Source organism: Procambarus clarkii, chromosome 38 (assembly GCF_040958095.1).
Source record: "Procambarus clarkii isolate CNS0578487 chromosome 38, FALCON_Pclarkii_2.0, whole genome shotgun sequence".
In the NCBI taxonomy this organism is placed as follows: Eukaryota; Metazoa; Arthropoda; class Malacostraca; order Decapoda; family Cambaridae; genus Procambarus; species Procambarus clarkii.
This window is the reverse complement of record NC_091187.1, coordinates 16,890,729-16,917,216: the sequence shown is the minus strand read 5'-3', so window position 1 is coordinate 16,917,216 and position 26,488 is coordinate 16,890,729. Positions and strand designations below refer to the sequence as shown.

Here is a 26,488-nt window from a genome sequence, read left to right as displayed (position 1 = left end):
GTTAGGTCATTATGAAGCTCGTTTAGGGTTTGTGTCCGAATATTTACACACTTCGACCAGCTAAGTAAACACGACTTCAAGTCTTGACGTTAAATGGCAAAATTGTACAGGGTTGGATGGGACGTTACTATGGTGCACTTGTTAAAGTGTTCTGGTAGGAAGTGTTGGTGGTCTGACGTGTGAGTGATAGCTTATCAGTGACGTAAGGAGGGAGAGTGATAAAGGTGATGAGAGCACTAGCCACCACACACAGGATCTCTGTCCACTGTGAGGTTAGTCTGTGTGTGTGTGTGTGTGTGTGTGTGTGTGTGTGTGTGTGTGTGTGTGTGTGTGTGTGTGTGTGTGTGTGTGTGTGTGTGTGTGTGTGTGTGTGTCGCTAGCAGGAGGCTCATCCGAGGCATCACCCGTCAGCGAGAAAGTGTAATATACCACCGTTTTTGTTATCAATTGTAAGTTGCCATTTGACAATCAATGTCTGAAGCTGTCGACCAGAGTGTAGCTGGTGTGAGGTACACTTCCTGTGGTACACCTGTCTAGAGCAGACCCTGCACTGTCTGCGTTACTCCTGCCGTGGGACTCGTCCCCTGGCCGAGTAACTCGTCCCCTGACCGAGTAATTCGTCCCCTGGCCGAGTAATTCGTCCCCTGGCCGAGTAATTCGTCCCCTGGCCGAGTAACTCTTTCCCATTGTTTCCGATGACTTTTTCAACTAGATTATGAACTGAAATGGGAGTCGTCTGAAGTACCTTTCTGTGACTCCAGTTTCAAGGGCCCTGTACAGGTAGCATCCGTCAGGTACACATGGCTACTTTACATAGCTTCTACAGAGACACATATGACTTTATAATGTGGTAAACACCAGTGCCACCTGTGATAGGTAGTGTCACGGGGTCACTTAGTACATCCTCTTGGTCAGTATGGTGCCATGGGGGGGGGGGGTAGTGTTGGCTGTCAGGTGTGGAGAAGATGAGAAGATGCTTGCTGTCAGGTGTGGTGGTGGTGAGAGGGTGCTGGCTATCTTGTGTGACAGGTGTGTGGGTCCTATCATGCCATTGGATAACGAACGAGCAAGCTTCGTGAGCCAGATGTTAGGAGTCAGATGTGAAGGGTTAGATGTTAGGTGTTATATGTGAGGGGGCCAGATAAGGAGGAGGGGGACTAGATATGAGGGGCAAGATATGAGGGGAGAACAAGGACCGAGGAGAATCTAGTCTGGTGTGTGTGTGAGAGTGGGAGAGCGAGGCACCCGTTAACCTCTCACAGTGGCGGGGAGAGAGCGAGAGTGTGCGTGTGTAGGTAGCGAGGCAGCGGCGAGGCAGAGGAAGGGAGTACCTCATTGCTGGTCACGTTCCCTCACTCCACCCTCACACGCCACGCCTCCTGCCTCGCCCCGCTCCTCCAGTGGCTCCTGAGGGAGGGAGAAGGGGTAATATTTACGTGAGGCGAAGGAAAGAAGGCAAAAAGCCTGTCGCCACCTTCCATTCTCTCTCAGTCCTCCTCTCCAGCGCCACCGATCCGGTCCCACGTCAAACGGGGAGTTTATCTAACGTGTATCCTGGAGTAGTCTACCCACCCGAGCATACACATCCAGTGTGTATGAACTATACATGGCTATACATAAGGCTCTTCCATCCTTAAGACTCATCGGTGGGGAACATTCTACCGAGCGACAGAACTCAGAGGTCAGTAACTATTGTCTACTTCCATATCTCTCGCTTCTTGTGCACGGTAAGTGGAACAAAAATGTGTGTTTACAAACTGCATCAAGATCAGACTGATAGACTGTTAAACTGGAAGATTGGTAGATTAGAAGACCGTGAACTGTTAGATTGGTAAAGTGATTGATAGACTGGTAGACTGGTTATTGGATCCGTCTTACTATAAATAGCGAATATATAAGGTTAAGAATGTAGTGCAGATGGTCCCAGTGGTAAGTGTTGGAGTCACATCATATTGATGCTAGGGGGCCATCTTGAGGTTATCTTGAGATGATTTCGGGGCTTAGCGTACCCGCGGCCCGGTCGTCGACCAGGCCTCCTTTTTGTTACACACCCCCAGGAAGCAGCCCGTAGCAGCTGTCTAACTCCCAGGTACCTATTTACTGTAGGTAACAGGGGCATCAATGTAAAAGAAACATTTTACCAATTTGTCTCCGCCGGAACAGACATTGGTTAGAGAGTACCTAACTGACTTGATACGAACACACTGAACGAGAAGCATTCGAACTTATGCAGGGTAATAAGTTCCCTAGAATTCCCTAGTGGAGTTCCCTAGAGACTCATCTTAGGACCTATATTCTTTCCAATTACGTCAATATCGTAGCCACAGGGGTAAGATACTTTATTAAGACGTATACTGGTTGTAGAGGTGAACCAGTTTCAGAAGTAGATTTCAATACAACAGTGATCGATGTTGTACTGAAATCCAATACAATATTGGATTTCTGCAGCTTGATGATGTTGATGAGAACAGAGGATAGGGGGATGGAGAGGACGGTGGATAGTAAAGAGAGATCTGCCTCCATGAAACAACTTATATTAAAGACGTTGGGGTGTGGATAGCATCAAATCTTTCCCCAGAGACACATATGACTAGGATAACCAGAGCATTATCACACCCTTAGGTAATGTAAACACATGAGAATGAAAGAAACTATTGACCCTTACGAGGCAATTCCTGTTTATATCCACCCAAGCACATTCATATATATGGCTAACCTACGCCTGCAACAATCCAGTGATCCCTCATCTATCATGTTACCCGGTAATTTGTTGCATAATTCAACAAACCTGTTTTCAAACCAGTCTTTACCCAGGTCTTTCCTGAATCTAAACTTTTTCTCCAGTTTGTGTCGTTTCAAGTTCCGTTTTTGTTTTGAGACTAAAAACCTGTTTGCATCCCGTTCGTTACATCTTGTCATCAGTTAGTACAACATTAAGGAGATACTTAGATTACTGTTTGACTAGTTTGATGCCTGGTGCTTACTTGGGACCAGTCCTTGAGAACATCGTCGTCCAAGACATACCTAAAAAAGGACATAAACAAACTTGAAATGTTACGAAGGTTTGCAATGATGTTCGTTGCAGAATTATGTGGGATGAGACAAGCAGAGGTTGAGAGAGATGGACCAAACGGAGCTATAAAAGGGAATAAAGGAAGATATGATATAAATACACAATTGCTGAGGGGAATGGACAGAGTGAAGAAAAATCTTCACAATGACTCTCAATAGAATTTTTTGTTAATGGCCTCCAAAGATCGAGGTTATTGGGCAGCGTCACTAAGCCTGTGAGTGGACATACCGCCATAGTGACAATACTGTGAAGTGCTACTCATCACATGAGTGGACATAACTCCATGGTGACAATACTGGGCACCGTCACTCATCCTGTGAGTAAATATATTGTCATAGCAGCATGTACAACACCCAATAGGAAGCATGTACAATAGGAAGAAAACCCGCTGGGTTGTTCATCCCGTCACTTGTACCCGGACACAGCTGAACTCGCTTAGTAAGTCGAGCACAGGTTAAATAATTGTCAACAGTTCCGTGTGAATGGAGGCCACGCAAAAAAAATTTAAGCGTATCTTTGATCTTCCCTTTTGACTAATAGAAATCTTTTCATCGTAGAATTTACTCTTTTTTTCTTACTGACTTATTGACTGATTATTACCAATAATTTTGTAGTGCAGTTTAGGTAAAGAATAGAGCCGTTGGTTTTGTGTTCAACTGTAGGTGAACAGACTGTCAAACAAGGCAGTTAACAGCCTGTAACCCTTAAGGTACGTTACCTTACAGGCGCAAAGTGGACGAACCTTTCATGAAGAATAATATATTTGACAAAAATGTTCTCCTGAATTAAATAATGTGGAGTTTATTACCCTTCACATATCTCTAATGTTTCTTAGATGGGCACAGTATAATAGGGCATAGGCTTGAGACGGGAAACGGTTGGGGTACTTTTTTTTTACCTAATGCCTCTGTTCACCTAGCAGTAAAGAGAGATGCCCGGAATTGAGGCAACTGTTATGGAGTTGCTTCTACAGGAAAGTCTGTAGTTCGACCTTGGGGAGACTTCAATACAAGCTTGAAGTATATATATATATATATATATATATATATATATATATATATATATATATATATATATATATATATATATATATATATATATATATATATATAATATGACGGTGTCAGACCACGGAGGAAGAAGGAAATTCCTGTTTCAATACTTCCTCCGTGGTCTGACACTGTCACTTTTTCATCACGTGTTAATTTTCGTGATTTACACACACACACACACACACACACACACACACACACACACACACACACACACACACACACACACGCACGCACGCCACCTTGAACCTGCAGCGTACACACTTAGACTCGCGAGCTGTGAAGATAAACTCAGTGAGTGCATTGCTTGACTCTCAGCCCTGAGTGTGTACGCATCCCCCCCCCCCCCTCCCGCTCCAAGTGTTTATGTTCTTGACTGTTTCTCCTAACCTAATAACCTGCAGCTCTTGGGCCCCGCCTTTTAGCTGTTGGTTTCAAGGTACAACTGTCCCAAATCTATTGTGACGTATTATATATTCATGTGAAGTCGTTAATGGAGTTAGCCTCTTTTACCTCACTAGATTTACCTCACTAGATTTACCTCACTGACTTACCTCACCACTCTTACAGGTAGTTTGCTTCTACTTGTTTATCATGGACCACCCATCGCCTATAGCCTGTTCTTTTCTGTCCTCTTCGTTTTTTTATTTTGATAAATTTTGAATGTCGTGATCATGTTTCAAATTTCTTATAGTGAGATTAGGTTAAATTTCATTAGTCTTCGGACTTCCTCTGGACTTTCTCCAGCTTCGTTTTGCGTTTAACTAAAGGTTAAACGCACTCTGGCTCCCTATTTTCCAGAATTTATCTGCCATTGGGGGTTATGCAAGTTCCTGAATAATTCCTTATTCAAGTTTCGAAAGGCAGTTCTCGTGTTGGCCAAATTCTGATGATATCCGATGCCTGTGATGATATCCGCTTGACGCGGGCCTCGGGAGACAGGCTCGAGGGTGATAGCAGCTCCAGGTCTTTTTCTCTGTCAGATTTTAGAAAGGTTTCGTTTCTCATCGTGTACCCTGAATCCGGTCTCCTGCACCCAGCATCCGGCTTCATGTCTTCGTATGTACACAGCGTGTATGTAATTACCTAAGTGTAATTACCTAAGTGTAGTAAGTAGTAAGTGTAGTAATTACTGTGTAGTATTCACAGTAATTGTCACACTAAAAAACAAACCTGACCTCAAAAAGCCCTAAAACAGCGAGTTTTTTTTTAGAAAACACTCGCGTCAAGACATAAAGAAAACGGTGACCACATGCCAGTAAACATTGACCACTCCCGATAGTTGCCATATAAGGATAGAGGACCGACAGATACCCCATATGTTGTCACAACTCTTCTCCCTCCTCCGAGCATTCCCCCCTACCCTCTACGTCACAACCTATCCACCCTATCTATGTCGTAACCCCTAAACTATCCTCTCTACCACCCTTTCATGTTTCCCACAAAGCCTCTCAGTTTTCCACTCCATTTTACTCCCCAACATCTAATCTACCTTTATAACTCCAGTCTATCTCCCAACCCACTTTGCCTCACAATTATTCTATGTCTCTCAGCCCACTCAAAACTTCCCTCTCTCCCCCCCCCCCCCTCTCTCTCTCTCTCTCTCTCTCTCTCTCTCTCTCTCTCTCTCTCTCTCTCTCTCAATCCGTATCCTACTCTTAACCCCTCTCATCCTCTCACTCCTTCTCAACCCCAGTCTTCCTCTCCACACCTCATACTTCTTAGTCCCTATCACCCCCTCTCACTCCTTCTCACCCTCTCACTCCCCTCTCACCCCCCCCCCCACTCCTCATTCTAGACAGTAATGCACCCAGAGACGCCCCACAGTATTGCACTGTGTATGTGTTTATGTACGTGTGTGTGTGTGTGTAGGCACGTGTGCGTGTACATATGTGTACGTACATGTATATACATGCGCGTGTACATGTGTGTAATTGAAAGGATTAATAATCTATTTCACTGTCTTCAAGAAAAAATATATACAAAGAAACCATCAGAAACTACTTTATTTACACAAAATGGCATCGAACCCTGGTATCCAGTTTCCCAGAAGCCACCGACCTCAGGCAGAACTCATGCCTTGTGTACCTCATCACCTGATTTTTTTTTTTTTTTTTTTTGGGGGGGGGAGGTTGTGAGGTTCATGGGGGGGTTGGAGGAAGGGAGGGAAGGTTGGAGGGGGCGGGTTGGGATGGGGAAATAGGGAAATGAACATAGGAGTGGGGAGGGAGTGGGGAGGGAGGGGGTGATGAACAACACAGGTTTAAATGTATCAAATGAATATTTAACTTTATCTGTATTTACCTGATGACCACGGTCTCTAGTGGCCTCGACGGGGTCAGGATGCCAGCGGGTTGGTAAAGGTCCCTCCTTCCCCCCCCCCCCCCCTGTTATTCATGAAGAGGTTTTTTCAGCTAGATTTTAAAATGAAGTCTTGGCGTTTACGGCTTTGGCAGGTAGGCGGTTCCATGGATTTATTACCCTACTGCTTAAAAAGAACATTTTTTCTGCCCTGCATTGTAGCGTGTTGAGTTTGAAGCTGTTTGCTCTTGTGTGACTTGCTTTGGACCTTTTAAAGAAGTGGTCTGGATTAATATCTTCAAATCTGTTCAGTATTTTAAGTCTGTTTTGTTCTATTTGAAAAGCCTGAATGAGATCAGCCTTGTCATGTCTGGTTTGTTTCGTTGTTATTCCTGAGGACTTCAACTATTCCTGGTAAGAGAGAACTAAGTGATGTGAAGTTTCCTAACGCTCTACGCGGAACATTTTCCTATTATTATTAACATTTTTATTGACAAAATTAATTACAATTTTGTCTAACCTGAGGATTTTGATAGTCTTATTAAAGTGAGGATAATGCTGGGAACATTTTCCAAAACAGTTAAGTACTTTTAAAGATGACTTCTTAATGTTTGGATACAGTCTCCAGAGTCTCCTTAGTAGGGGTAATAGTCGCTGTTGTTGAAGTACGAAGGAAAATTAAAAGAAAAAAGGAGTATATTCGAGAGAATTGAAAAAACTGAATAAAAGAATACAAGATAAAACATTAAACTGAGCATCAAGTCCAATCTTTCTTTAGCTCTTCAGAATGGTCGATAATTTAATCCCCTCGATGAGCACTTTTGGGAGGATTAACTTTATGGAGTTTCTACAATTATTGTCTTGTCTCCCCATATATATATATATATATATATATATATATATATATATATATATATATATATATATATATATATATATATATATATATATGTCGTACCTAGTAGCCAGAACTCACTTTTTGGCCTACTATTCAAGGCCCGATTTGCCTAATAAGCCAAGTTTTCCTGAATTAATATATTTTTTCTATTTTTTTTCTTATGAAATGATAAAGCTACCCATTTCATTATGTATGAGGTCAATTTTTTTTTATTGGAGTTAAAATTAACGTAGATATATGACCGAACCTAACCAACCCTACCTAACCTAACCTAACCTATCTTCATAGGTTAGGTTTGGTTAGGTAGCCGAAAAAGATAGGTTAGGTTAGGTTAGGTAGGTTAGGTAGTCGAAAAACAAATAATTCATGAAAACTTGGCTTATTAGGCAAATTGGGCCTTGCATAGTAGGCTGAGAAGTGCGTTCTGGCTACTAGGTACGACATATATATATATATATATATATATATATATATATATATATATATATATATATATATATATATATATATAATAGAAGTGGTATTGGTAATACTGGCACCAAAAAGGAGTTAAATACTATAGAAAGGGGACAACACAGTGTTTCTGCTGCTTCCTTTAATACCCAAGGCGATATCTTTTCAATCTTCTTATTTGTTACATCCATTTCCTGTAGTTGTTTATTTCTGGCGTCGCTACCATACCGGCGAGTGTTTCCTGTGTGAGTGTCCGCTGTATTGGGGCTCTTATCTCTGCTGGCAGACCAAGTTTCAGCTTAAATGACTTCCTGGAAGCTTTTGTTAATACTTCTTCATCATTCTCCGTCCAGGGTCCTTCTCCTATGTGATGCCTGATCGTTCACAGACATCATCATCCTGATGTGGATATGTTAATCCCACCGCTGCCACCATTGTAACACGGGTTAGGGTTCCTCTCTCTACTTCCTTCTTTCTTTGCCCTCTACCCGTATTCTTATTTATTATTCTCTACCAAGGGACTCCAAAACTTTTACCAAAGCCATCTCCACACCACGTGGTCCTAAGGCGATTGACCGACTTAGGATTCTACACCCAGTATGACGTGACCTAGGCTCTGAACAAAACCCTAGAATCGCCTCTACGCTGCCACCACCAGACCAGTAAAAAGAAGAGCAATGATCGAGGTCTGGATCGATCACGCTAATTAATCAACCTAGGGGCTTGATCCCCACTATATACGATGACCTTGAGTGTGGAATAAATTACACGGTACTGATAATTCCGATTCGATGTTAGAATCGGCGCCCAATACAACTCTGCCTCGTGCGGACCACGTGACCAGGACAAGTATACACAGAACCAAATGGAAACAATAAAAAATGCAAATTATTAACAAATTTAATTTATTAAAAGAAAACTAAAACAAAATCTAAAAATGTTCACTCCCTATCATTTTAACACTCCCTACTTGACCTGAGTGGCAAATGAGACTATTTCTATACATAACCATAGCAACTATACCTCTATATTTTCCAGCTAAGATGTTGGGCTGGTCTCGGGGAGAGGTAAGATGTTTGACCTCTCCCAGCTGCTTCCGTGACCACACTGATCTCTTCCTTGTCTGGTCTACCCCAGACAAGAGTATTGTATCCTTCCGCCTAGTCAAAGTTCTACCCAGTTACTAGCAAGGTTTAAGTTATAACAATTAAACTCTGTTGTACTTAATTGATCCAGACTGGTTGAATTATTTTACTGAATTAAATTACAAACATCTAACGGCAGAGCTGTTCCCGATCCCCAAAATGGTTAATTGAACTTTGAGAAATACTAGACATGTCAACCCTGCTGACCTATGACCGCCGGTCACTCCGCCTTAAAAGTTAGATCTGATTCGTGACGTCACTGATGGTGACTTAAACTCAATAATTAGAATACTCTTGATATTGTACCCAGTACTATTATACAATACAATTTTAATGCAAAATGAATAAAGGTTGAGAGGTCAGGTCCCTACTCGAACTTCTGGAACCTTCTGGAATAATTCTTACAACAGCCTAGTTTGTTACAGTAGTTTAGGTTGGTCCTTAGCTTATCTCTCTCTCTCTCTCTCTGTCTGTCTCTCTCTCAACCTCAGTCCCACGTAGACATTGATTTGTAAGGATTTTTTTAAATCCTTAATTTTTAAAATCCAAATAGGATTTTTTTAAAAACCTGTAACGTCTAGGAAAAGGAGCCACAGACTCAAGTTTAAAATGTAACGTTATCATATATAACAAGCCGAAAGCCTAAGCCTAAGCCGAAAAGATGTCCGAAAGTTCTCGTTTGAAAAGAAATTGTTACAGCCGACAGCAACTCTAAGTGAGAATGTCATCAATGGCAAAGTCGTCAGTAGTCTCAAAGTGTCATATGACAAAAATTAAAGACAAGACGACACTACGATCGTATATAACGATCGTGGTGTCCTCATCCTCATCCTATAACTAAACTCAGGAGGATATCTTGAGGTTATCTTGAGATGATTTCGGGGCTTTTTAGTGTCCCCGCGGCCCGGTCCTCGACCAGGCCTCCACCTCCAGGAAGCAGCCCGTGACAGCTGACTAACACCCAGGTACCTATTTTACTGCTAGGTAACAGGGGGCATAGAGTGAAAGAAACTCTGCCCATTGTTTCTCGCCGGTACCTGGTATCGAACCCAGGACGACAGGATCACAAGTCCAGTTTGCTGTCCGCTCGGTCTGACCGGCTCCATAGACCGGTCAGACCACAAGCACCGAGAAGGAAGAAGACCCACACGAATAGCAAAGCTTTGTGTACGTGTAGGTCCTGTATATATTGTAGGTACATAGAATATGTACATGCACGAGGTACATATTCTAAATTGGTGAACACCAAAACATCCCTCAGGAGCCTTTATCAGCAGGCATTCAGAGCACTGTACTCTACCTACGTGAGACAAGTCCTAGAGTATGCAACCAGTCCCTTTCTCGGAAAGCATATGGAGATACTTGAAATCTAATGAATAATTCCAAAGATGCTCGTTACAGAATGACATGGAAGGAGAGCTGAGGAAAGTCGCAAGAGTGAACTTACGACGCTTGAATAGAGAAGTAAAAAATAAGTCACAACAGAAGACACAATAAAGAACCTTTCCTTATTAAGTCTACTCATAGCCCAGTCGATAGAGTTTCGGCCTCACACGCATTGGGGTCCACAGTTCGAGTCTCCAACAGCCCAGGTGAATATGAAGACACAATAGAGTCATAAGATACATATGAAATACATATGTGATAAAATATGGGAATGATCACCTTCTACATGAATAGAAAAATAACTGAACACCATATTGCAGTAAGAGCATTCCACTTCGATCATACGGAGTTAGATGACGGCATAGTGTTTTACAGGGCCGAGTTCAATCCCCGGAAGCATGATTGGTACACATTATTTACGAGAGTAAAAAAAGTTTAAAAATAGAACCAATATTTCGCAGCGCACCGTGAGCCAGACGCTTGTGTGGTAAGGCAGAGCTATTTTGTGGTCGGCGACGTTCATTTGGGAGAGTTGTGGACCACCAATACCGCCAACTGCCTCATATATGACTGTTTTCCCAAGAGGACGAGGAGAAAATAGGGGTTTAATGGTGGATGTGTGTGTGTGTGTGTGTGTGTGTGTGTGTGTGTGTGTGTGTGTGTGTGTGTGTGTGTGTGTGTGTGTGTGCGCGCGCGTATATACTCACCTATTTGCGCTTGCGGGGGTTGAGCTCTGGCTCTTTGGTCCCGCCTCTCAACAGTCAATCAACTTATGTACAGGTTCCTGAGCCTACTGGGCTCTATCATATCTGTGTGTGTGTGTGTGTGTGTGTGTGTGTGTGTGTGTGTGTGTGTGTGTGTGTGTGAGAGAGAGAGAGAGATGACCAATATAGTCTCTAATATCTTACAGAGAATATTTGTTAGTGATACCGGTCTGTAGTTCAGTGGCTCCTGTCTTCCTCATTTCTTGTATATAGGCACCACGTTTGCCACTTTCCAAACGTCAGGCAGTTCCCCCATTCCCCCAGAGAGGAGTTGAAGACCATAGCAAGCATTCCACAGTGTGCTGCAGCTGCCTCTTGTAGGATCCTTGGTGAGTTCTTGTCAAGAAATATGGTTGTCCTCGTCTTCAGCTCTACTAATTGTTTCTTTACTTCCTCTGATGTCACTTTAATTTCGATCATTCTTCTGGTAGTGCTTGTTCTCTTAGAAGTCGTAGATATGGAGGCATATCTGGTTCGATCTTAAACCCCTGAGACTTTCGTTGAGTTCTTCGCACACTTCATTATTATTCTTTGTGTAGCCTCTTCCTCTTTTGTGTAGCGTGATCATTTACCGACGCCTCCTCATGTAGCTATGTAGTAATTTACACCAATCCTTGGTCTTGGTTCCTATATCGTTCTCACGCTGCTGTTCTGGTGCCATCATGTGTTGATGCAGCAGAAGTTCTGCTGTTCTGCTGCATCATGTGTTGATGCAGCAGAAGTTCTGTGGCCTGCTGCATCATGTGTTGATGCAGCAGAAGTTCTCATGTTCTGCTGCATCATGTGTTGATGCAGCAGTTCTCATGTTCTGCTGCATCATGTGTTGATGCAGCAGAAGTTCTCATGTTCTGCTGCATCATGCGTTGATGCAGCAGAAGTTCTCATGTTCTGCTGCATCATGTGTTGATGCAGCAGAAGTTCTCATGTTCTGGTGCATCATGTGTTGATGCAGCAGAAGTTCTCATGTTCTGGTGCATCATGTGTTGATGCAGCAGAAGTTCTCATGTTCTGCTGCATCATGTGTTGATGCAGCAGAAGTTCTCATGTTCTGGTGCATCATGTGTTGATGCAGCAGAAGTTCTCATGTTCTGGTGCATCATGTGTTGATGCAGCAGAAGTTCTCATGTTCTGGTGCCATCATGTGTTGATGCAGCAGAAGTTCTCATGTTCTGGTGCCATCATGTGTTGTGTATTGTCTCTCAGTTCTATTATATATTCTATTTATCTTTCTATTATCTTCTGCTACTCGCCTTCATGGAAAGTTAGTTTCCCACTCGCTCGCCTCTTCCTGGTGTTACAACTTTCATAACAACTACAAAATCAAAGATTAATATATATATGTGGTCACTTCCCTATTGGCATTTCATGTTCTATGTTCTCAATGTCCATTTCGCTTTGTAATAACTACGCTTACTGTAAATATATAGCTCTTGAAATAGCACTTTCTCTGTAACTAGATGACGATGACGTTTCGGTCCGTCCTGGACCATTCTCAGTCGACTTGAGAATGGTCCAGGACGGACCGAAACGTCGTCGTCTCTTCACCTTCTAGTGTGTGGTCTGGTCAACATACTTCAGCCACGTTATTGTGACTCCTCGTCTTCATTCACTGTTTTCCAGACAACACAGGACTCCACCCCCAATAGAAGCCATGAGTCCCTTACCGCCCACGCCCATGGACGCTCCGACGCCCACGGACGACTCCGCGCCACCTGCGGAGTCGTACGCCCGCTCCATTGTCTTCCTGGGAGTGGACAGGTCACCAAGCTTCGTGACGGAGTCTGCCCGACTACCCAGTCACCTGGCACCGGGTCAGGTAGGTCAGAGGTCACCTCACTGTCCTTGTGAATGTGTGTACGTTCACGCGCGTGTGTGTGTACATGCGTGCATGTGCGTATATACGCACTTGAATGTATATATATCCACATGTGTGTGCGCGCATTTAGTGAAAACTGGTATATATAAAGCCGAAAATACGTGTTTGAATATATATAGATATTCCTGGTGAAATGTTAATTTATTGAACACAGATTAGTCAGAGTGAAGTCAGGAGGAACTTTATCAGTTGTCACAGAGAGAAGCAGGACGAGTAGGTCCAAGGATAAGATGGGGCCCAAGAGCTGCAGCTCATGCATACACACACACTTTCTGTAATTTATTGGGGCCTCACGGCTAAGTGGACTTGGCTGAGTTCCATTCCCAGTGGTGGCAGAAACAAATGGGCAAAGTTTCTTTCACTCTAATGCCCCTGTTCCCCTAGCAGAAAAATAGGGTACCTGGGAGGTAGACAGCTGCTTCCTGTGGATGTGTATGTGTGTGTGGTGTGTGTGTGTGTGTGTGTGTGTGTGTGGTGTGTGTGCGTGTGCGTACGTGTGTGTGTGTGTGTATCAGCATTTGTGGTATTAAACTAATTGCCTCGCATTCTAATATTTTCCCTCTGCCCAACCACTTGGGCTGGACTGTAGAGCGACGGTCTCGTTTCATGCAGGTCGCTGTTCAATCTCCGACCGTCCAAATGGTTGGGCACCATTCCTTTCCCCCGTCCCATCCCAAATCCTTATCCTGACCCGTTCCAAGTGCTATATAGTCGTAATAGCTTGACGCTCTTCCCCGATAGTTCCCTTCCCTTCCCTCTCACTATGACACTCTGCTTCCTTTCCGATAGGCACTCCTTAGTTCATCTTTCTTTCAGATACTTCAACTTGTTTCTCTAGTTGAAAAGGATTCCGCTGTATGAGACAATATGTAAATCTTTCTGGGCATCGATGAACACCCAGCCCCTTCTCCTCCGAGTCATATCTTGTCATAACACTCGTGTAATGTTGTATATGTGTCCAGGTCCTGGTGTTGGTGGAGCTGGCGACCATTTGTGGGTCGGACCTTCACACCCTCAACGGTACGAGGACCACCGCACACCCGTGGTAAGTTGACTCCTACTTATTATTTATTATTAACATCTTTATTGACAAAATTAATTACAATTTTGCCTAATCTGAGGATTTTGATAGTCTTATTAAATTGAGGATAATGCTAGTATTCACTGTCACGCAGGACAGAGGGTCATACATAAGACAATAGGTCTAAATTGACTGCTACTACGGCTTATTCCACTGTTCTGAACACGAGTTAAAGATAATAAAATATTTCAAGGGAGCCGGTCGGCCGAGCAGACAGCACGCTGGACTTGTGATCCTGTGGTCCTGGGCTCGATCCCAGGCGCCGGCGAGAAACAATGGGCAGAGTTTCTTTCACCCTATGCCCCTGTTACCAAGCAGTAAAATAGGTACCTGGGTGTTGGTCAGCTGTCACGGGCTGCTTCCTGGGGAGTGGAGGCCTGGTCGAGGACCGGGCCGCGGGGACACTAAAAAGCCCCGAAATCATCTCAAGATAACCTCCAGATAACCTCAAGATAAGAGGTCATAGACAAGCTGCAGAGTTGGTCTAAGAAATGGCTACTGGATTTCAACGATAGCAGGTGTAATGTGATGAACATGGGATACCATGATAGAAGGCTAGCAAGACGGTAGACAGTAAAGGGAAACTGCCTTCCTGAAACTGTTTGCAAAAACGATCCTAGAAGTAGACAGAACACAAAATTCTTACATCAGAGGCCCATTTACGTAAGATAATATTAGCAATATACTCTAAACTTGCGAGCGACAGAACGCTATACAGGAACCTCAACAAAGAGGAATTAATAATCCTGTACACTACCTACGTGAGACCAGTTTTGCAGCTCTGTCACGTAGCGCCCACAACCACGTGGGGCTGGACAGTAGAGCAACGGTCTCACTTCACGCAGGTCGGGGCTCAATCCCCGACCGTCCAAGTGCTAGTTTGGCACCATTCCTTCCCCCTGTCCCATCACAAACCCTTATCCTGATCCCTTCCGAGTGCTACCTTCAGAAGCACATAAAGATACTTGGAAAAATATAAAGGACTGAAACGAGGCTCGTTCCTTAATTACGTCGTATGGGACACGAAGAAAGGCTAGAGAAAAACGTCATTAAAGACATTGATATGGAGCAAAAAAGACGCATTTTTCATGATAAATACCAATATCATATACTGATGATAAATACTGATGATAAATACAATAAAAAATGATAAAATAAATGATGATAAATATATATTTCATGATAAATACCAATATAACAAAAGAACATTGTCAGAGGGTTGTGTCGCAGATGAACAACGGAGACATGGTAAAAGGTTCTAAACGAAGGAACTAAAACAAAAGAACTAAACAAGGAACTGTAGAAAATACGAATGAGCGCATTCACAGAGAGTAACAAAGATGGAAGCAAGAAACTCAGGAAGAGATTACAAAATAATTCAATAAAGAGCTACTCGGACTGAAAGTATTGAATTAAGTGGCACAGTAAAGCCTTCATGTTAGAAGTGAAGATAGCACTTACTGCTGGTATTTAACTTGATAAATGTTCAGAGATCAACCAAGATCTTATCACTAATACCAACAATGGGACTTGAAGCTGTGTGATGCCCCTTTACAAAATACACTTCACTGGAATCAGGAAAATTACCAGAGTCAGAAATATAGTGCCACATAAACAAAAAGGGAGAAAAAGATAATATTGAAAAGGATATATTAATATTGAGGAAAATATTCCTTATGTGCAGGCGATGAGTCACAATAACGTGGCTGAAGTATGTTGACCAGACCACACACTAGAAAGTGAAGGGACGACGACGTTTCGGTCCGTCCTGGACCATTCTCAAGTCGATTGTGAGAATCTCACAATCATTCTCACAATCGACTTGAGAATGGTCCAGGACGGACCGAAACGTCGTCGTCCCTTCACCTTCTAGTGTGTGGTCTGGTTAACAATATCCTTTATATGTGTACATATGACAAGAAGGACCTTTTCAATGCAACATTGAGTGTTGGAATCGTGCCTGACACACTAGACAGAATACGATAAGGTGAAAGGAATCACACATAACAGAAAATGGTGGTCATAATGCATATTATTGAGCTATCAGAAAACCTTCAATACTTCGAGAAATATGGAGTAATAGTGAAGCTGCAACAGTAGACTAGAGAGTACCCAAGAAACCCAAGATACACAGTCACGGTGAAGGAAGACTCCTCAGAGTAGCAGATGTTACCAGCGGGAGTCCCACAAGGGGCGAGTACATGACCCTATCCAACTCCTGATTTTGAAAATAATCTTCTAAACAGAAAATATTTCTTCCTGTTTAGCAAGAAGTATTCTTAATGGGCAAAAATGATAAAACTTCATAAGCACGCATTCTACTATACAAAATCATACACACATGCAGCATACAATCCAGAGATCATTTACGGTTTTAAAACATATACAACATAATTTTAATGTTTATATTAGTAGTATATCCTCAATATAAGAGACGAGGTAATATGATACAGGTTATATCTGTGTGCTTGACTCTCAAGTTAAGAGTGGCAATGGTGATCTGAGGCGCGTGTTTACATTGTGACGTCACGAGGCGCGTGTTTACATTGTGACGTCATTAATCTGTGTTATATTTTGGTCATTTATTATGCGCCTAATACTTACCCCGAGGGCGGGGGTGCACCCCATACCCATCACCTGGGCGGTGGAGGAAAGGAGCACATAATGGCTCATGAACTGAACCCCTAACGTTCATTTAGTAGAGTAAATGTGTGTGTGTGTGTGTGTGTGTGTGTGTGTGTGTGTGTGTGTGTGGGAGGGGGGGGGGTATGTGTGTGTCGCAATATTAAAATGTAAATTATTTCTTTCATGATCTCTAAAAATAACATATCTATCGTCCTCCATATTATAATGTATATGTAATATTCTTCTCCCTGTGACCTCCTGTTGACCTTTTGACCTGGCAGCGTGCTGGGCCACGAGGGGTGTGGTGTGGTGGTGAGGTCACAGCGAGTGGGGGTCAAGCCAGGTGACCGCGTGACCTGGGGCATCTGTGCCGCCTGCCACACATGTCTTCCCTGCTCCTTACACCTGCACAACAAGTGCACCTCACTCATCAAGGTGAGTCACACGTGTACTCACAATTCATAATTATAAAACTAGATATGATAGGGAAATAGGACAGGAGTCATTACTCTAAACAAGTGCCTTGATAAAAATATGACTGATGTTCTCATGGATACATCACGTTAATGCGAGTTTTTTGGACAATATTATTTATTAATGTTATTATTAGTAGTAGTATTCTTGTCCTGTATTACAGCTTCCATTACTGCAATGACCACTGCTATTGTTATTACTTCTATCAGCTCTCCTAGAGTAGCTTGAGATAGGCAGGAGGGCGGTGTAGAATCAACAAGGTAATGAGGCAGCAGGAAGCCTGGTCGACGACCGGGCCGCGGGGACGCTAAGCCCCGGAAACACCTCAAGGTTGGCTACACTCACACACAGTCCTTCTCCCTCAGCTGGGCCACACCGTCGTATCCTCAGCCACACTCTACGGCACCTACTCCACACACCTCCTGTGCCTTCCCAACACGCCCCTGGTGCCCCTCCCGCCGGCCCTCACGCCCACGCTCGCCGCCCCTATCAACTGCGCCCTCGCTACAATGGTCAACGCCTTCTCTAAGCTGCCGCCCACGCCCAAAGCGGGTCAACCGGGGGCGTCGGTGGCTTTGGTCCAGGTAGGTGCTGCATGACAAGACTTCTCTTATAGTTAACACAAGGCAGAGTTAACACACAGTATAGTCAGCATAGGGTATAGTTATCATGTAGTAAGCAGTAAACAGTTACCTGGGAGTTTCCTGGGGTGTGTGTAACAATAAGGAGGCCTGGTCGAGGATCCGGCCGCGGGGACGCTAAGGCCCAGAAATCATCTCAAGATGACCTCAAGATAGTATTGTTAGTTCAATGTATAGTTAGTATGGTGTATAGGGCGTTATGCACTAGATAACACCATCAACACACCCGTTCCCTTCCAAAATGTTCTGCATATCTTGGTGAGGGAGGGAATTATCAGGGGAAAAGCGCCAAGGTATTACGACTATATAGCACTGGGAAGGGGTCAGGATAAGGATTTGGAATGGGACGGGGAAAAGGAATGGTGCCCAACCACTTGGACGGTCGGGGATTGAACGCCGACCTCAATGACCCGAGACCGTCGCTCTACCGTCCACCCCAAGTGGCTGGGCCATATCTTAGTGATTGAAATATACTAATCACGGTAACCGTAGCACTTAATAGGAACTGGATAGGTGTCTAAATTAACGAACCCTACACTGACCTAAACCTATCCTAACCTGCCCATAACCTAACCTAAGCTGATAACATAAACTAACCCAAAACCAACTTAACCCAACCAAACCCAGCTCTAACTTTAATCTAGCCTAAGGGTGCTATTTAGATATTGATTATAAAAATATACCTTCACTGAGAGTTTAATTTGGATTACTATCCTGAATCCAAATGCTCCCGACCCCATTTCCTAATAGGAAAACGCCCCATTTACCTTTATCCAAAATGTGCAACAGTTTGCAGACCATTGACAATATCCTTAGATTATCGACAATCCTTAGATTAGGAAGAGATCAGTTGACTCTTCTTCCCGCTTACCAGCGATCCACATATTAACGACAGTTTATCCTCTAAGAGTTAGTTTAGATCATTTATTATGCATCCCATACCCATCCCGTGGGCGGTAGTGGAAAGGGGGTTACAGAGGCCCATAATGGGCTCAGGGACTTAGATAAACTAATCATCCAATTCATCTTCCAATCGTCATGTTCATCACTACTCCCTCCATTCCCCTCAGGTAAACCAATCAGCTTTCCCTGTCCCTCCCTCAGGGTGCTGGGATGCTGGGATTGTACTGTGTCTCGCTCCTGAGGGAGGCTGGCTACAAGAGGGTCTTCTGTGTCGACCACAACAGAACCAGGCTGGCCAAAGCCACAGAATTCGGCGCTGCGATCCTCCACCCTGATAGTGGTGAGTGAGAGAGAGAGAGAGAGAGAGAGAGAGAGAGACAGAGAGAGAGAGAGAGAGAGAGAGAGAGAGAGAGAGAGAGAGAGAGAGAGAGAGAGAGAGAGAGAGAGAGAGAGAGAGAGAGAGAGAGAGAGAGGTAGAAAGGGGGAAGAAGGGGCGGGAAGGAAGGGGTGTACGTGAGGAGGGAGAGAGGGAAAGGAGAGACACACGAAGGGAGAAAGGAAAGAGGAGAGGAGAAAGAGGGAGGGAAGATGAGAAGGGAGGGACGAGAAGGAGGTTAATGCAAAGAAAAGGTTGAAGACAGATAGCAGTAACTATTTTCATTTGCAAGAGGAACATATTCTGGTGACCTTCGTTGATTCTAGGATCACTAGAATTCCTCTTTTAGGTTCTGATGACCCCCAACATGCCTATGTTCGTCCCGTACCCCAGACCATTTCCTCTGCCAATTCGGGAGAAACTAGCCGCAAGCGTCTGACCTTCAACTTTGGACAAACAGTCTCCTATAGTATAGATATATATTCATGAGCTGCCTATCCCCGAGAAAATGAATTATATGGGTGTTGACCAGACCACACTAGAAAGAGAAGGGACGACGACGTTTCGGTCCGTCCTGGACCATTCTCAAGTCGACTTGAGAATGGTCCAGGACGGACCGAAATGTCGTCGTCCCTTCACTTTCTAGTGTGTGGTTTGGTCAACATACTTCAGCCACGTTATTCTGACTCCTCGTCTGCATACGAACTATATGGGTGAGCCAAAAGTTGCCGTATAGTACTATTATCTTATTAACACAATCATATGCAGCAGATTAATGATGAAGAGGACCTTGGAGACAGAATCTATCATTCACTCTAAGCTGCACGATTGGGAGAAGCAGTAAAAACACTAATCAAACCCTAAGATAATCAAGCGAACCTTTGACTTAAAGGAAACGAAGATAGTTATGCAGCTGTATATATCCCACTTGGATTCTGCATGGATCCAAGCATGGCGTCCTCATCTTCAGAAAGACATAACTTCTGCGGAGACAGTTCAACAGCGGGCGACAACTGCAAACAAGACATGATAGCGCTCATTTCATCGAAACTTTTAAAATACGGAAGAATTTGGAGTATGTTGATCTAGAAGACAACTTCGCAAGATGTAACACAAACAAGGAACAATGGTTTAAAGCTCAACAAGGCGAACCAACCAACCAAGGCGTAGGACTGAAAACAGGAGATTTTTTTTTTTACCTATAGGGTTATAAATCTATGAAACTACTTAGCCGCCGAGGCCGTACATGCAAAAAATTGGTATTTTAAAATCCAGCTTGAAAAACCATTAGGATAAATTGAAGGGGCCTTTGACAAGCCGGTTGCTTCCTGTCCTTGTCGAGGCCATTAGTGTTAATAGCTCTCAGGTAAATTCAAGAAAATATATAATATAAACAAAACAAATAAAACGGTATCAAAATTAAACAAAATTAAAAAAATGCTTTATTACATTTGTTATTTATTTTATATACATTTTTACATATGACTGTATTAATAAATTAGTGTTACGGCCAATTTCCTTTTGGGCCTCCCTGGTACAATAGTGATTTAGCAAGGCTCTAAGAAGTTTTAGTTTAAAATAGTCTATCCTTAATAAAACGTTTTCTTTAATATGTTTTGTTTTTAATTTTAGAGGAGGAACTTATTCAAGCTGACAGTGTAGACGTGGTGTTTGAAGTGTGTGGTGACAAACGGGTAAGTTAACCACCTGGCCATTTTAATCAACGTTCGAATAGCTCAATAGTATCAATATATATTTCTTTAAATACCTAGATCACTTCAATATTGTTATCTGATCAGCGGAATGGTTTCTTCGTGTCTCAGTCTGTTTGTCTTCCTTCATCATGTATAATAATAATAATAATAACAACAAATGCAAAAATATAGAGCATTTTTCATTGTGTACATTCACAGTAGGTAAGGAGCGAGGTCTGAGCCAGCATGGCTGAGCTGTATAGTTCTTAGACAGGAAAACGAGAATACAGTGAATAGTAGACATACAAACCCTATTTCTGTATATGTGTGTGTATATTATATATATATATATATATATATATATATATATATATATATATATATATATATATATATATATATATATATATATATATATATATATACTGTTTACTCTGTTTAAATAGTGTATAAGATTATAGTTTACTTGCTGGTTGGCTATTGTAGTGGCCTTAGTAACCCTTACGCAGTTAATTGGCTTTAAACCCAACACCAAACTAGACTTTAGTCCTGGACAATATTCAGGCCGCAAGAATACTTGCTGATTGGACAGTATTGTTATTGTGTTTGTTATTGATATATACAAGAGTTCTTACATTCTTGTACAGCCACTAGTAAGCTATTGTGGCGGCCTTAACAACCCCACAGAGTTTAATAGGCTTATTGTTTAACACAAACGAAGCAACTTGTAGATATGATACGAATGCAATAAACTCGAGAACTTGTACACCAGTTCATTAGAGTTTGAGATTTAAAAGCGGAACCAAGAAGCCGAAGCGCAACCCACGTAAGCACAACTAAGTATATAGTATATCTCCGTAGACTTAAACGTTTTCTGTGAACACTCAAACAGTCCCGGACGTCTGATAGAAAACTGTTATTAATATGATTTTAATGGTAAACTTATATATTTCGTGTTGAGCTTCTTTATTATTTATATATTTATTTATACAAAGAGTTCTTACATTCTTGTAAAGCCACTAGCACGCACAGTGTTTAGGGAAGGTCCTTCAATCACAATTTTCCCGGGAATACGGCCCGTCAAATCGTTTAACAACCAGGTACCCTTCAGTGCTGGGTGAATAGAGGCGTACAGCTATGGACTGGCGCCTAATCAATCCTCCCCCAGCCAGGATACGAACCCAGGCCAAATCTCTCGCAAAGCACCGGGTGAGTGTTTTATCACTGCGCCATATGGACTGCAAATTCATTGTTTCATTCATTTCCTATTCCAATTTTCCTTCGACCTTTTCTTACCAAACCTCTTTTCCCCCACGTCGCTCTGTCACCACACCTCTTTTTCACCATAACATCTTCCTCACCACACGTCTTCTTCATCGACATCATCACGACACAAGACACTCCAAGCCCTCCTCATCACAACCTTTCCTCATCACGACACAACACACCACAAGCCTTCACCACTAACGTGTCGTTTCTCCAGGTGGTTGGTCGGGGCGTGAGGGCGCTAAGGGCGGGAGGGACCTACGTGCTGGCCGGCCTGGTGCACCCGGACTCCCAGATGAACCTCGCCGCCCAAGAACTCATTCTAAAGTGCCTCACTATAGTAGGTAGGTAGAGGGAAGAACAAGGGCACGGGAGACATCTCCCGTCACGCAGGGTGCAGTCACACCTCCACAGATCTCCAGTACCAGCTCTTGATATTGGTAATGGCTCAAAAGGGCCACCACTTACGGGCTATTCATGCCCGTGCCACCTTTTGGGTGGCTTAATCTTCATCAAATAATCAAGAACAAGGGAGTATAGAGGGAGGAAAGAAAGGGGAAAGACTTATGGGCTCACCATAGCCCGTGCTACATGGACATTTCGTTCCGAGTAGTTAAACCTAAAACAACAGGGCAAGGTATTAGTTGATTTTATCTGCAGAATAACCCAATTAAATAATAATAATATTGTATTTATGCAAGAGTTCATATGGTTAATGAAGAGTGGAGAATTCATAGGAAAGACATGTAAAATGCCTAGCAGCTAATACGCAGAGCATTTCGGGTAAAAACAATTGGGAGAATAATTTTCCAGCTTAATGGGGTAGAGTAATGCGATGGCCGGAGCTAAAAACCAATAAGCTTTTTTCATATAAATTAGCTTTGGCATCTCAGCAAGGGTACTTGATTTAGTTTTGAGAGGGTTATATCATTAATATCTACGAAATGCGCTGGCGAGAGGTACAGAGACTCGGGTTAGCTCCCTGTGAAGTAGTCACTTACATTGGTTAGAGATGCTGAGATTTCAGTTGCAACAGATGTGCCAGTAGAAGAGAAGAAACTATTGAATTTAGTAGTAGTGTCAATGGTTAATACCAGTCCATCCTCACCAGATAGAAATAATGGTTTCTTACTCAAGTTCAACTTTAATCCTAATATCTGGGTAATAGTATTCCATGTTACCTTTTAATTTATTAAAATCAGAGTGTGGAGTTGAAATTATGACCCATTAGTATATGGAAATATATTGTTAAAAAGCATTGTTAGCAGCGGCATTTGCAATATATTGAGCTAAATTTAGATACTATTTTCTCTAAACGGTTTCACACAGTAGTCCAGGAGGTCTTGGTAAGATGCTGGGGAAGATTTATTTTCTCGAGTTTCCTTGTATCCTTGATATTCAATAAATCAATATTTTACTGGTAATGGACAGAACAGTTATGACAAGTTGGTCTTCGTCTTGTATCAACTGTCCGTCAGAGGTGATTGTCCTAGCCGGGAAGGACAGCAGAATGTCCGAAGTGTGTGGGAAGGTTTCATAGACCTTTGTTCATGGTTAGTAAGGTAGGCAAGGAAAAGACGAAGGAAGATGAGAGGGAAGAGAGATTTCTTTCTACTTCAGACGTGATCATTCTTCAATACAATCATATATATTTTTTCCTTCAGACCTGCATGGACAGGTTTAGAGATCTGTTCTCCTACAAATAGTCTAGTGGGTTATTGAGCACTAAAACACAAAAGTTGATTAAAGTACAATAGCAAATCTGAATTCTAACTGGCAGCTATATGTATTTAGGCAGTAGACGTATCCATACGCGAACCCAGGGATCTGTTGTTCTAAGGGTTCCTCTGCCCCCTCAATACTACATTCTCCCTACCACGTCCCTTAACAGAAGACTCTGTTAAGCCCCTTAGCTCCCCTAACAACATTCACCCATAGCCCCATAGCGCCCCATAAGGCTAAACACTTGGATCTCCCTTCTATCCGCTCCAAGCAACAGCCTAGTGAACCAAACTCTCACAAGTCAAGCCTGGCCTCAGGCCGGGCATGGGGAGTAGAAGAACTCCCAGAACCCCATCAAGCAAGTACCAAGTCACCGGCGTTAACACATATTCTGTCCCCGTACAGGTGTGCACAACTACACACAGCAACACCTGCAGGAGGCGGTCACCTTCCTCTCTCAACACCACCACCGGTATCCCTTCGCCTCCCTTATGGGCCCGACCTTCCCCCTCTCCGACTTCAGGGTGAGTGTGTTGGTGAGAGTATGTTGATGAGGGTGTGTTTGGAAGGGTAGGTCTGTTAGGGACGCCGAGTATGTTGGGGTGAGTGAGTTGCGGTGCGGAAAATGAGTACATTGGGGAGCGTGAATTGGTTGTGGGGGAGTCCGCAGCAGGTGAGTACATTGTGAAGTACGCTGGGAAGATTATATGTACGTTAAGTGCGATGTAGAGAGTGAATGCACTCAAGGCTGTGACACGGTTGAACATCACAAACACATGTTTCAAACGCATACTAGCTTGTTTAGTGCCTCGTACCGCCTGAGTGCGTCAAGTTACTTTCCTAAACGTTATAAGTGCGTTGTTTGAGTGAAATTAACATATACAATGAGGCTTAATTTAATTTCACTTATTGATCTGTAATATAACTTCCTCTGAAAATTGTTTTAAGATTTTAATTAATATTTATATAGACTTACTGGACAACAATCACAATTGTATAACTTAAAACCTAATTATTTTCTTTTTTGTATTCAGTATGCAATGTTTACCAACATTACTAACCTTGAAAGCACTGCAAGCACAAAGAACAACTTTAAGATACACTCTTGCTCACAAAGATGGAAACAGATCTTTATAGATCGTAAAATTATAGTAATAATTGTAAGTATAGATCGTAAAACAAAAGCAATGCAACATCAAACACGTGAGAATTAGAGTACCATACGCTAACCTCCCTTAAACCAGAAATAATAATAAAGAAAAACCACGGAAAAAAAATTCGATACAGCTTTTACTGCGTTCCGTGTGACGAGTTCGTTATAAGGAGATACGCGTTATATCATCTACGTAGGTTACCGAGAATTCAGAGTAGGAAACATTTGATGATTTGCAGGCGTCTCTTACCGTCCCAACCATCTTAGCTTTGTGCTACAGATCGCTTATTATGCGCGGAAGCAGCTCCTCCGTGCTGTCTACGTAAGGGTGAAATTTAATTAGTACTGTCGTTCTATTCGTGGGAAGTGGTGTCACCTGTCTCGTGATATAACATGACAGGCTCTTATTTACTAAGCAGCTCACGTGTGTACATTGTGTGTGTGTGTGTGTGTGTGTGTGTGTGTGTGTGTGTGTGTGTGTGTGTGTGTGTGTGTGTGTGTGTGTGTGTGTGTGTGTGTGTGTTTGTATGTGTGTGTGTATGTGTGTGTGTGTGTAATCACCTAGCTGTGCTTGCGAGGGTTGAGCTTTGGCTCTTTGGTCCCGTCTCTCAACTGTCAATCAACTGGTGTACAGGTTCCTGAGCCTACTGGGCTCTATCATATCTACATTTGAAACTGTGTATGGAGTCAGCCTCCACCACATCACTGCCTAATGCATTCCACCTGTGTGTGTGTGTGTACTTATCTAGTTGTACTTATCTAGTTGTGATTGCGGGAGTTGAGCTCTGGCTCTTTGGTCCCGCCTCTCAACTGTCAATCAACTGGTGTACAGGTTCCTGAACTGGTTGTGTGTGCTTTCAATAACAATTTTCATTATTTCAGCGCCGTTAACTTCATTATTAAAATCATTTATGAAAATATTATCGTTATTTCAATCGGCATTATCACTTGTTATTGATTTGAATAATATTCACTCAAGTCCACTTTCAAACCTTGAAGTACAACACATTTGTTCTACTTCTAATTCATTTCATCTACTCCAAATTCACTAATCTACTACTTATTAGTTCAATCTACTAATTCGTATATTATTCTCCTAATTTACTTCTCTTCCGTCCTTTACAGAACGCAGTTGAAGTAGCTCGCTCGGGTCAGTTCCTGCGTGTAGCCATTAACCCACAGCTATAGCCTATAGGTTCCGTCAGGGGACCCATAGCCTCCGTCAATCACCAGGGGCCCCATAGCCTCCGTCAATCACCAGGGGACCCATAGCCTACGTCAATCACTAGGGGCCCATAGTCTACGTCAATCACCAGGGGCCCATAGCCTACGTCAAACTCAACCACCCATCAGCCAGTAAACACTTACATTCTGCCATCTTTGTGACCAAGACGGAATATCCAACATTCTGTCCCAGCCATCTTGAGTCATAGGGGATTGGTAAGCCGCAGGGGCCCTATTGGCCCACGTGACCACCTTACGGTTGTATTTTCGGCTTATCCAACAAAAACTGTCTTCACTTCTGTTCTGCCTTTGAACATGTTCACAGGAACAACGAAACACATCTCTTAGCGTCAGACCATAATAAAACTAAAATAAACTTTG

At 42.9% G+C, this 26,488-nt stretch overlaps 1 protein-coding gene across 1 annotated transcript; it reads left to right on the top strand.

Annotated features, from left to right (window-relative positions):
- Positions 1-248: 248 nt before the first annotated feature.
- Positions 249-26,488, top strand: LOC123771890 (5-exo-hydroxycamphor dehydrogenase). The gene is made up of 10 exons (XM_045764650.2): positions 249-272; positions 12,693-12,888; positions 13,911-13,993; positions 16,936-17,089; positions 17,494-17,712; positions 18,874-19,012; positions 20,681-20,742; positions 22,226-22,352; positions 24,136-24,254; positions 26,009-26,488. Exons 2-10 carry the CDS (start codon positions 12,724-12,726, stop codon positions 26,069-26,071), a joined length of 1,131 nt encoding a protein of 376 aa, XP_045620606.1. The 5' UTR covers positions 249-272; positions 12,693-12,723; the 3' UTR covers positions 26,072-26,488.

Excerpts from the sequence above, each read along its gene's own strand:
- LOC123771890 (XM_045764650.2), top strand. The coding sequence starts at position 12,724 with ATGAGTCCCTTACCGCCCACGCCCATGGACGCTCCGACGCCCACGGAC. Across the intron at positions 13,994-16,935 it reads AGGACCACCGCACACCCGTG|CGTGCTGGGCCACGAGGGGT; the intron begins GTAAGTTGACTC and ends TTGACCTGGCAG. Across the intron at positions 22,353-24,135 it reads AAAGTGCCTCACTATAGTAG|GTGTGCACAACTACACACAG; the intron begins GTAGGTAGAGGG and ends GTCCCCGTACAG.